This window comes from Bactrocera tryoni, chromosome 2, assembly GCF_016617805.1.
Source record: "Bactrocera tryoni isolate S06 chromosome 2, CSIRO_BtryS06_freeze2, whole genome shotgun sequence".
NCBI lineage: Eukaryota > Metazoa > Arthropoda > Insecta > Diptera > Tephritidae > Bactrocera > Bactrocera tryoni.
Window position 1 is genome coordinate 13,611,275 of NC_052500.1, and position 12,737 is coordinate 13,624,011.

Below are 12,737 nucleotides of genomic sequence, written 5' to 3' on the forward strand. Positions count from 1 at the left end.
CAAGTTTTGTGTTTATTATCATTTCCTCCCTTAGCCAACTAACAAGTGTTTATACTGTTTAGAATCGACTTTATAGTGTTATTTATATTTATATGGACATATATGTAGATATATACAAACGTATGTATGTACCTAATATATATAATATGCGCGTTATTTTCTTTGAGTATTTCTTTTGCTTTTATTGTGCTTTCGACGTTACTACTTTGCTATGGTTTATTGATTTTTATTGTTGTTGAATATGTTTACGAATCCACTTGAAATATCTGCACACACGGAACACACGGTATAAAAATGCATGTATGTACTATGTGAATGTGTGTATGTTCAAAGACAATTTGCGGAATATCTCAATTCACCCACGACTGGAAAACAGACACACAAGTCGGTATCTTAAATGCCTTTATTGCGCTTGTGCTCATACTAAGACCCAGAGGTATAAATGGGATTTCATACATATTGTTGAAGGATTGGTACATTTTATTGTAAAAGAAAAAAATCAAACTTCAACATATTTTTTTATATTTATACTAAAAAATGAGTAAACAAATATGTACCATTTTGGTCGACCACTTTTGCCATTTTCCCGCTAAAGATATTTTTCCATCAGTGTAAAATTTTCATTAATGTAAATCGAAATTTCCAAAACGGAAACAAGCGAACCATTGTTGCGCTACACGAACTGATACAGCATCGACTCCGTAAACTTCGCAAATTTTATTGGTGGCTTGCGTTGCATTGTTCCCTTTTTTATACAAAAATTTCAAAATATAACGAATTTCTTCATTATTTTCATCAATTTTTGAACAATCGAACAATCTCACCTTTCCAATACTATATGGTATGACACAGTGTGATTGGTAGCACTGGAGATACACGACTGCAACGACAACTACAGACAAAATACGAAAAGACTTTTTCGACTACCCAATATAATATAATATAAGTTCATATTAATATCCCAGCAGATCAGTAAAATTTATAAAATTTATCGCAGCTAATTAAGGCTCGAACCAATAAACATTTCCCCAAAACTATCCATAAACTATCGCGCTATTCATGTCTTTCGTACTAGTTCAAATTGTGTAAAGCATGAAATGCGCAGTTGCTTTGGGAAATGTCGAAATTTCCACTGTATGGTGAAAATGTGTAAGCTTACATGAGTGAGTGGCAGAAGGTAGTATGAAGTGTTTTAGATACGGTTATCTGCTGAAATGGCAATTTTTCATCGAGAAAATGCAGGCCAATGATAGACTACCTAATAATCAGGTCAATGTTGTAGATATGCTCGAAAGGTCTACGGCAAAGACTATAGTCTTTTTAATAATCTTACTAAATCTCATTTACAACACACGTGAAAGTTGTTCACTGTGTGAGCTCACAAAAAATTTGTACTGAAGCATTTAGTCGAAAAAAATAAATAGTAATTTTGTAATCTACTTTAGGGAGGTAATGTTATGCGCCTTCCTAGACATTGAAGGTGCCTTTGACCACACGTCTTACACGAGCATAGCAAGAGCACTGCCTACCAGAATAGCTGCAAAAAGAATAGGGGGTACCAGTATTCGTCTCGGAAGTACAAAAGGCTGCCCACAATGAGGAGCCTTGTCGTGGACGAATCACTTGTGTTGCTAACTAACAATGGAATCATTGCCAGAGGAAAATTTGAGGACACTCTCTGTTATATCGTACAAAGGGGACTAGGCCTAGCCAAGAGATGATGCAGAGGTGTTGGACTGAACATCAGCCCCTTGAATACGACCATCGTCCCGTTTACGAGACGCAGGTCTCTGCCTGGCATCAGGAACCTGACCTGGGCAGAGAGAAAAAGATGACTAAAATGGTCAAATATGTTGGTCTTACGCTGGATTCCACTCTGCGATGGAAGCAGAATGTTGATCTAACCATGATCAAAGCTGGTAGATTTTGGGGCTGCAAGCCAAGGATTGTCAGGTGGTTATACACCATGATCGTGTGACCGATTGTCACATAAGAAGCGGTGGCTTGGGCCCTGAAGGCATCGTAGACCTTGGCAGGACAAAAACTACCGAAGCTGCAACGATTCGCCTGTATCTGCATGTCGGGTGCCGTGCGCACATGTCCGACGGCGGCACTTGAAGTGTGGCTGGAACTCATACTGCTTCAACTAGTAATTGGTCAAGTTGCCAAACACACGCTGTTCCCAATGACAGCAGAAGGATTAGGCAGAAGTAAGGTAATCTCTAATACAAACTTAAGAGCGGAATCAAGTTCTTGTGGTTCATGACATCGTGACGGAACACTTGAGCATGCGCAAGGTGTGTGCGAAGATGGTCCCAAAAGTGCTCACTAACGACCAATTTTTGAATAACGTAATCACAGGTGACGAGTCATGGATCTTTGAGTATGAAGATGAAAGGCAAGCATTTTGAGATGACAGAGAGTATCCAAGCAGCATGCACCTCGGCTCTCAAGACTATTCCGGAGAATGCCTTCTGTGACGTGTTCAGTGCTTGGAAATCGCGCTGGCAGCGTTGCATCGTCGCAGAAGGAGCCTATTTTTAGAGCTTTTAAAGAATTGTAACGATTGGTTCAATAAATTTTTTATTAATAAATTTTCTATTATTTTCCGGACAAAATATTAGAAAAGAGAACAAAACAAATACTGAAGCTTTGAGAATGTTGTGCCTTGCTATTGTTCTCTGCACGTAATTTTTAAAATTATTTTCTATGTATATAATTTTTTTTGTAAATTTCAATATATTTAGAATCGGTTTATATATGTATATATGATATTTAAAATTTTATTTTATTTCTAGTTGCCTGTACTAGAAGTATGTAAAATATTATAAGCATTTTGCGGGCAAATTTTAATGGCTAAGTTCGTCTATTGTTTGCAATTTATTTTTGCTTTCATATTGTTTAAACACAGTATTTTTAAATAATTTATTTTTAGTATTTTTTTCAAAATATTTGTGCAATATGCAGCCTCAAGTGTGTATTTATGCAAATCCACGGAAATCGTTCTAAAATCGTATCCAAAATTACATAGCCGTAAAATCCCTGACAAAGCCTTTTACTGCACATTCAATTTGCTCAAGATTACAAAACAACAAATAGTAAGCAAATAATAATAATATGTATTAAGTAAGTAAGTACATATGTATGTATGCTGGCCGAGTAGCAAATTTCGTTGCCAAAAGGCAAGCACACAAACCGCACCTCGACATATCCAGACAGCAAAGTATCGGCGCGTATTGGCGGTTGCCAAGTGTAAAAATTTATACACAGACATGCAACGATTGGGTATTGTGCACAAGCACATTTCAAATTGGAACACGCAACCGACACAACTTGTTGTTGTGTATTTATCTGCTTTTTATTTAGTGTAGCGTGCAGTGTTGTTTGCATGGTGTTGGAGGCGTGAATGTCCTTGAAATGAAATGCGAAAGCCAAGGAGAAACGATTTGACAAATACCCCCTGTGCAAATGGCACATAATCTATAATGCTCATGCGTCAACACTGGTTCCATTTTAACCGATAATGCTATGGGTAGCTAAAATAGCAGTTTATAAACTTTTGTAATTTTGTTTATTTCAAAAGTAGGAATGTTCGTCTTTCGAGGAAATGAAAAGATGGGAAAAATTTTCATCGATTGAATTTAGTCTTTCATGTGACATAGACTATCCCCAAACTGTGTTAATTGTACGCGTAGTCACCTTTATCGTGTTATTAACGCAAAGAGTCACGGTGCTCATTACCATTAATGATAAACTTTATGCAAAAGTCTGAAAACTGCAATACTTAAGCACGCAAAGCATTTATTACCGTTACCTGAGAGAGATATTATATTAGCATACGTTTAGGCGTACGAGGGTGTTTATCACGCATTATGCAGCGCATTCATTTATAATCAGTTTTCTGTTTTTCTTTTTGCGTAATTTTACAAAATAATACTGTACATACTATATATATAGGTATATATATTCATAGCATACTCTGAGTTGATTTCAATACTAAATTACCATCAATTATGGGTCAACTTTACTTGCGTTAAGTCAATTAAATAATTATCAGCGACCTTTACTGGGAACTCATTATCATTTTTATAATTGATTTCACTGGTATAGTTGTATATCATGACTGTGCCATTTCCGCAAATCTCTTTTATTGATTTTTTTTATTTTTTACACATGCTAATTTAGCATATATGCCATTACATATAACCGGTAGTTTATGGTGCGTAGTATATCACATATTATAACAATATTATTACATATATACTATGCTACATTAAGTCCGACACTAAAGGTTTTTAGTATTCGTACTCACCAATTTTCGCTATGCTCGCTGATAATATCCAAATGCCGATTATAAATGGCGTTTTCACTCTGTCAAAATCAACTTGCGAGAGCGGATAGCGCTCCGGTCTGTGCGCATATGGATCATCGTCGTCATGTGCTGAAATCATTATCGGTGGTCTATGTGTATCGACTTCCTTTGGCTTTTCACTTGGTGTAGGTTCTGGTGCTATTGCGTTCGTTTTCGTTTGTTGTACAATTTTATTGCCTTCACTGTCACCAGCACCGCCCTGAAAAATAAATTTAAAAAATACAATGTACTTGGGACATAAGAAGGAAAAGGAAGCTTATTCCAAATTTCGTAAAATTTGTATGCAAGAAATAAATAAAAAACTTGGTTTTTTGAATTTTTCACATACGTTTTGTGGTTATGTGAAAATTCTGCGTACAAAATGGATAGATGTTTTCGTTAGCTACAACGTTGCCGTATACATTTTTTCTATAGGACTCGTCATTTTGCCGGAAGTTGAGATAAACTGTTTTAACCCTTAAAAATTCAATCGCACAACCCTCCCCTTCCTCTTCCCGATCACAGATGGCTCGTAAATTTTTTTTTTACTATTTTTACTATCATTTTTTGGCGTTTCATCATGCTATGATTTTTTTGCTTCCAAAAATTTTATACTCTGGCCTATTAGAGATGAGTTCAGACGAGTATATTCAGGCTTTGTCCGGAAAGTAAAAGGACTGAGTCGATTTACATCAATTTATTAAACCAATCGTTACATTCTTTAAAAACTTTCAAAATAGGCACCTTCTGCGTCGATGCAGCGCTGCCAGCGCGATTTCCAAGCATTGAAGGCGTCACGGAAGGCATTCTCCGGAATAGCCTTGAGAGCCAAGGCGCATGCTGCTTGGATCCCCTCTGTCGTCTCAAAATGCTTTCATCGGCCTTTTTAGGCAAGGAAACAAAAAAGTTCGGGGTGACCACATCTGGGCTGTAGGGTGGCTGCGGAAGCGTTGGGATGCCGGCCTTGGTTATGTAGCTGTTCACTAGAAAGGCAGTGTGAGCCGGGGCATTGTCGTGGTGCAACCCCTAATCGCTTGCGATGTCTTGTCCTATTACCTTCCGGACAAACCCTGTACGTTTCTTCATGCCTTATGTTACAGATAGTACAAAATTAATTTAAATGCCAATCGTTTGAAAGAATCTCAGGTTAAAAATTTGAACGACCGTGAAGGGGTTTTTGTGGCAAAAGGTCTCTTGGAAACGTATCGCCAATATGTTACCTAACATTTCATATTTATGAGTATTTTATTTCGATAACCAGCTACAAAATTATAGAAAATGCGTAATTGTGGTCAAGTGATAAGAACAAAAATAGTCTTTCAGGAACATATAGAGAATTTCCGTATCTACAGATAAGTGTAAATATCACAAGCACTTGAAAATTAAATATTTTGTAATGAAAAACTTCAATGTAACCTCAGACGTCAGCACGCTATCAATCATTTAGGGCATTAAGTGTTAATTACAATAACTGAATTCTAACTGGAATAAGTTCAGACCATCGATAGCGCAAACTACTTCTAGCATTGATAACCAAGAAACGCGTTGAGCGTCAAAAATAGATAATGGGATTTTCCACATATTTTACATTTTACTGATTTATTTATGATAAAGCTGAACAATTTTAAGTATCACAAAGCTTCTTAGACACTAACACAACACAAATTACGCGCTGACACTATAAAATTAGTGTTCAAATAACTTTGAGTTATTTATAGCTCTGCAATTATCAAAGTTAACTAATTCAAGTTAGGTAATGCACACACACATATTTACTGTTTAGGCTCATAAGCTCCCAGACTTCATTTGCACATTCTAACGACGCATGTAAGCGTCGAAAAAATGTCATTGAAAAATAGATTTTTTGTTTTTATGAAAAACGTTATCACAGAAGACATGTACAAAATTACACATAAGAAACATTAAGACTACTTTAAAACTCGCTTATTTATAAAGCGCTTGTTTACCTCTTCATCTATAAAACTGAACTGGACAAAGCTGCAATAGCAAAAAGGTAAGCGCAAGCGAATTTTGTGCGCGTTTGGACGCAGCACTGGCGATTGAATGTTAAATCTTGAAGTTTAATGAATAAAAATTAAAGAAAAAAACAGATTTTCATGTCGACCCAGGCGTGGACATACTTGCATATATATTGTATGTATGTATATATATGTTCGTATGCATGCTCAGCATATCACTTTGCCAACTTTATTCTGCTACAAGCGATTGGCCTCATTTGCGCCAAAATCTAGTTAACACTGGAAGTTGGCTGTAAAACCAAATCTAACCAACTCGAACTGCACTGTGCAACTTCATAAAAATTATATTTAATAAATACTACTTTGGCTCTTAATGCTGTGTGTGTATTGGTGCAAACAATACGGCTTTTTATAAACTAGCGTGCATATTTTGCATTGAGAGGAATTAAGTCCATGTTAGAACAATAATAAATAACAGACATAGTCACTAATGTACGAGCATTAATTTTAAACGTGTCGTGTCTAGTCAATAGTTGCAGCATAATTATTGTTTGAAAAATATAATGCTTATTATATTAATAGAAAAATTAATTGTTTTGAATGTTGACACACTTCACATATTAAAGTGAGAATTCTTCAATTCGCATTAGCATCAGACACACTGATCGTCATCAGATAGCTTGGTGGCATCAGACACACTAATCGTATCGTTTGTATAAGAGAATCACTAGCACTAACTAAAATTGAATAGTTTAAAAATGGCAAAAAGTGGTCGACCAAAATGGTACATATTTGTTAGTATAAATATAAAAAATAAGTTGAAGTTTGATTAGAAATACGAAAAGACTATTTCGACTATCCAAATGCACCTTATTGAAAAACACTCAAGCCGATGGTAGAATAAACTGAAATCAATCTCGATTGCTTCTGCACCGCAGTATTCAAGTAAACTTACTCTTAGTGATTTTTTTTATACTTACATAGACGTCAAGGTTTGCTTCAACGAAATTAACCAACATTGCAGCGATTATTGTCGGTTACGAAAAGTTGGGAAGTCATTAGAATAATTGTATCGTTTTCGAAGGCAACTGCCCTAAATAATATATTTGAATTTTTAATACTTCTCATAATCTCTCATAATATAATATTATACCAATGTATCTATGTTGAATTTCGCCCGCACTTAGCACTTCCCTACTTTATCAAAACTAGACAGGCATGAATTGAATAAACCTGAAATGATCGTATACACCTAATGCAGCAATACTGCATCAATTGAATTGTGCAATATATTCGTGCAGTCTGTGTCTATATGGTACATATGTATGTAGGTAAAATGTTGAAATGAAAAGTAATTTTACTAATTTCTGACAATTGTCAGCGAAAATCCATAATCAATAGCACAAAAAAATTTACCGGACAAGTCAATAACACAATGCAAATATTTGAAAAAAAGTGCTTTTAAATAACTACTATTTTTTCGCAGCAACAAAGTCAAACGGAATTTTTCCAGGTTTAATTTAAATCGATTGGCATTTGGCGAGCATGCTTTATATGTATGTAAGTATGTCAGACATTTTCTTTTCAATTGGATATTTCTTTTTGTGCGGAAGTTACGAAATCTACAAGCAACTAAGAACTACGACTCGTGAAGAAATTTGTGTAAGTAAAAGAAGAAAAAACGTTAACTTCGGCCATACCGAAGATGTAATAGCCTTCATGGCTGCATTTTTATAGCATTAAAGAATATAAAAAAATCTGTACCTTGACTTTGATGGAACAGTTTGAATGGCAGCTATATGCTTTAGTGGTACGATCTGCATAATTTGTTGAGATTTTATAGCGGTACCCTGTGTTATAATTTTCGATAAATTTTGTGAAGATATCTTGTCAAATAAAAAAAGTTTCCATTCAAGGGCTTGAGTTTGATCGATCAATTTGTGTGATAGCTATATCTATAGCGATCTGGTATCGATGGTTGTGACCAATGAATTCTTGAGAAGGAAAGGACGTTTTCAAAATTTCAGAATTATATATCAAAAACTGAGGTTTTTGCATATACAGACAGACACACGGCATATGACTAAATCGACTCGGCTCGACAGGCTGATAATGTATAAATATATTTTATATGATATGTGTTACAAACATTGTAGCAAAATAAATATACCCTATTCAGGGTATAACAATTTATTGGTATATAAATAAATATGGTTTTTCCTAAATTACCTAAAAATTTAATACTACGCTTGATCACGTAAACTGTATTTTTTTATATTTTAATAATGGATAAAATCGGAAGATAACCCCTCTCACTCCCCATATAAAGGTACTGTTAAAAATTACTAAAGCGCAATAAATCAATAACTAAATACGCCAGAGACAATTCTCCGAGATGGTATGAGAGGGCTTTATGAGAGCAGGTGTAAAACTAGGACGATGTAGTGACACCGCCCACTTTTTAATGAAATCCCATATCTCGGGACCCGACCCACCGATTTCGACAAAATTTGGTGCGTGACAGTTCTTTCATATTTCTATGTTCCAGTGTGAAAATGGACGAAATCGGACTACAATTACGCTTACTTTCCACAAAGCGCAATTTTAAATTCCACTTGATTCTGCCACTTTCCAGTACACAATTAGAAAATAATATAAAATTTTGTACAATAATTCCTTTAAAGTATGCCAACTTATGACCAAAAATTTACCAATTCCAACAAAAATCGTTCAAGCTTCTAGGTACCGAATATGTGGACCCCTGTATCTATAGTCGATTTTTGAACGAGTTTCGGTCGATATATGGGATATGCAATTGAAATTCAGAGATAATCTTTTAGTAATAATAATATCTCTGTTTATCAAAATACTTCCCTAAGCCCTCATATACCTATTATACAGATTTTCAAACTTCCAGGTGACTTTACACCACATACATCGGCCAATATGTGAGTTATCTCATTGAAAATGTGAGAGCGTGTTTTACTCGTAACAATGTTTCTTTGTGTCTAAAACGAATTTAATTGGACGAAAACTTGACCTAGCCCCATATAACTAAAATCAGAATTTTCGAACATACGGCTGCCTTTACTCCATTTGATTGGTAACACCTTAAGGTACATATTTTCCTGGATTTGATTCTTTCAGTTGCGAGAGTGTAAAATGGTTGGTTGCACCCGCACTTAGCCCTTCCTTTCTTGTTTAAATATATAATAACTATCTTTACTAGAAATTTGGTAATGATATATTCCGTTCACTATATGTGACGTTTATTGACTCCATAATTGTCAAATCAATAAAAATTAGAAACTTAAATTCTGGGAACAGTAAAATTCAAAACGCGATCTCCGCTTGTATAATAAAAAACAAACAAAATTTGTTAATGCTAGAAGTTCAACAAATAGTTAAATAAAGCTGAGAAAGTCTGTCATAAAACGGGCATTTATAATCATAGATACATCACACATAGACAAAAGTATATGCGAATATTCATCATCAGCAAATTATAGAGGAAGAGAACAAACCATAGTGTAATATGAGGATGTCATTGTAAATGGCAATAAAAGCTAAAAGTGCTAATGACAATATTACTCATACTTCCAAACGAAAGATTTTTGCTTATATATATGTGCATCTATGTAAATATATATTAAAGATGTCGCTTGCTGCTTCATTGCATCTGCAGTTTATATACCAGCAGCCATAAGCACACACACGTATGTATATTTCGATGTTTATTTGCACACAGAATAGTTTCTATTAAAGTCAGTCAAGTGTGTTTGAGTTGCATTTGCCTGACGGACAGTGCTATGTATTCATACATACATACATATATGCATATGAGTAAATATGAGTAACTAGATAATAGTCGCTCTGTTTGCTAGCTGCCCGTTCGTTCATAATAAACACTTTCAAGTTCAAGGTTGCAATATTAGAGCAATGAAAGGAAATTCCATTTGAATATGGTTATAAAAAAGCTACTCTATCATTACGACACAATATGCATACATATGTGATACATAGTTGTCACTGCTTTGGAGCACACAAATTCTTTAGTCTTTAAAAATTAAATCATTAAATCGAAATCTCCGAAACATGAATATGCGCAGATGAAATATGAATATAAGACTTGATCTAATATAAATACGGTTAGTCGAACATCAAAACTTACCGACAAACGTGCAGTTGTTGCACCGCTTTCGTCCTGCCTGGCCGCTTTTGAGGTTGTAGCAGCGACAACAGCCGCTGGGGTCGGTAAAGTGACGGGCGAACCATCGGTAATCACATTTTGTTGCGGCAAACTATTCGGACGGCCTTCAATGCGATTCAAGCAGGAGAAAAACACACAGACAACAAACAGAAATATTAGCTTGCGATTGGTCAGCAACTTTAAATGTCGCGTCGGCTTTGCTTTGGTAGTAGTATCATTCTCGTTGCCAGGCAGCGTTTGCGACTCTGTTGATTTCTTTTGTTGCTCTTCGCTGGATTTCTCCTGTTCTTGACGTCGCCGTGCATCTTTGAGGCGCGGATCGTCATGTTTAATGGTGACCGCATCACAAAAAGCAACAAATGCCAGCCAGAAGGTAAGCAGTTGCGCACGCGCTGAAGCAAAAGTGTCACTTTGTGCGCAAAACTCATTGCTACGTATCGCTTCGTCAGTTAGCGTCGAATTTCTTTTTGTACCATGCACATTAGATTTAGTTTCTTCACTACTACATTCAATTAAATTACTACGACTACTACTATTTTGGCTTAAATTTATAGTTGCGAGTTTTGGACTACGTTCACTAAACACTATATTATCACTATTACTATTACGTTTATCCTTATTATAAGCAGTTTTCCCATAATTCTTATTAACATAAGCATTTGCAAATGCTTCTTTGCATTTATTAGAATCACTAGCAGCATTATTAATATTACTTTGAAATATATTCATTATTTTACTAAATTTAGCACCATTCAAAACCGTTGTCACTTCGTTATCGACAAATGCATTCTCCGTAACTGTCTTACAATCAATGTACGATCTGGCATCGCCGCCTTCATTAACCGTAACATTGCCTATCTCGGCCGTATCCGAATCGGAATCACAATTAGAATCAGAACAGTCATCATCTTCAATATCACTATCAGCAATAGCGCTTTCGTTGCTACCAGCCGCGACTTTGGTGGTCATCGTCGTCATTGTCGCCATTGTTGTCGTAGTCGCGGCGGCAGCTGCAGCCCTTTGACAATTCACGCACTTTACTTGGTCTTTTCGCAGGTGACACCAGCAAATACTTTGCGTTGCACTCAATTTTTGTGCCAATGTGCCGACGCTATCATACACATGACACCCTACAGTAGCAGTCTCTTTTATTTTATTTGCCATTCGGTACAGTTCGCTGACAATGGTATTGTGCAGGCGACTCGATCTTGTAGAATTTTTCGCTGTGGTACATATATTATTATGGATTAATTTATTTGTTACATTAGCATTACTAAAACGAGCAGCTTCTTCATTGGAACTTGCATTTATTAGCATTACAGCAATTAGAACGTTGCAACGAACGAAAAATCTGGTGAGTTGAAATTTGCTGACGGAGTTGTAGAATATATTAAATGGCTTGGTTTATTTACTACATCCAGATCTTTATTAAATAGTGAATCTTGACGATTTGGCTATTTTCTTTTGTGATTGGCTTTCGAATTACAGATTTTTCAAAATCGTTGAGCTTTCCTGCTGGTTGTTTTCATTAGTCCACGTTTTGAAACTGTAATGAAAAAAAAGTTTATTCAAAGACAGTTTAATATACATATATGTTTCGAAAAATGCAATTGGAAAATTTTTTGATTTTTTAAACTTTTTTTTACTCGAAAACAAAATTTTATGAGCACACCTAGTGAGAATTACAAAAAAAAATGTTAACTTCGCTTGCACCGAAGCTATTATACCCTACACAAATACAAAATATTCCTTACAAGAACTGTGAACAATCAGCTTGTATGGCAGCTATATGCCAGAGTAACTCGATCTGCACCATTTTTTTTGAAGATTGAAACGTTGCCTTGGGCAATAACCCATGTAAAATTTCATAGAAATATCTTCTCATATGAAAAAGTTTTCCATGCCAGCGCTTGTTTTCGATCGTTCAGTTTGTAAAGCAGCTATATGCTATAGGAATCCGATCTGAACAATTTATTTGAGGATTACACCATTGCTTTAGGCAATAATTCATGCCAAATTCCTTGAAGATATATACACGCACTTAGTTCCGATCACACAGTTTTTATGACAGCTATATGCAATAGTAGTTCGATATCAGCGGTTCGAGTACGAATGCAAAATTTCAGATCGATATCTCAAAAATCGAGGGACTCGCATAGTTATATATATTTTATAGAGACCTACGGTCGAAAAAAAA

The 12,737-nt window shown here is 35.5% G+C and overlaps 1 protein-coding gene across 17 annotated transcripts in view; it reads right to left on the reverse strand.

The window, feature by feature from the left end:
- The window catches only part of LOC120769609 (sodium/hydrogen exchanger 3), a 54,082-nt gene extending 42,204 nt beyond the window's left edge, over window positions 1-11,878 (reverse strand). For all 17 annotated transcript variants that reach the window (XM_040096702.1, XM_040096697.1, XM_040096706.1 and 14 more), the window contains exons 1-2: window positions 10,502-11,878; window positions 4,313-4,571 (exon numbers count right to left, since the gene is read on the reverse strand). In XM_040096702.1, coding sequence (XP_039952636.1) covers window positions 4,313-4,571; window positions 10,502-11,857 — 1,615 coding nt within the window. In that variant the 5' untranslated portion in view covers window positions 11,858-11,878. The remainder of the gene's footprint in view (window positions 1-4,312; window positions 4,572-10,501) is intronic.
- Between the last annotated feature and the right edge of the window lie 859 nt (window positions 11,879-12,737).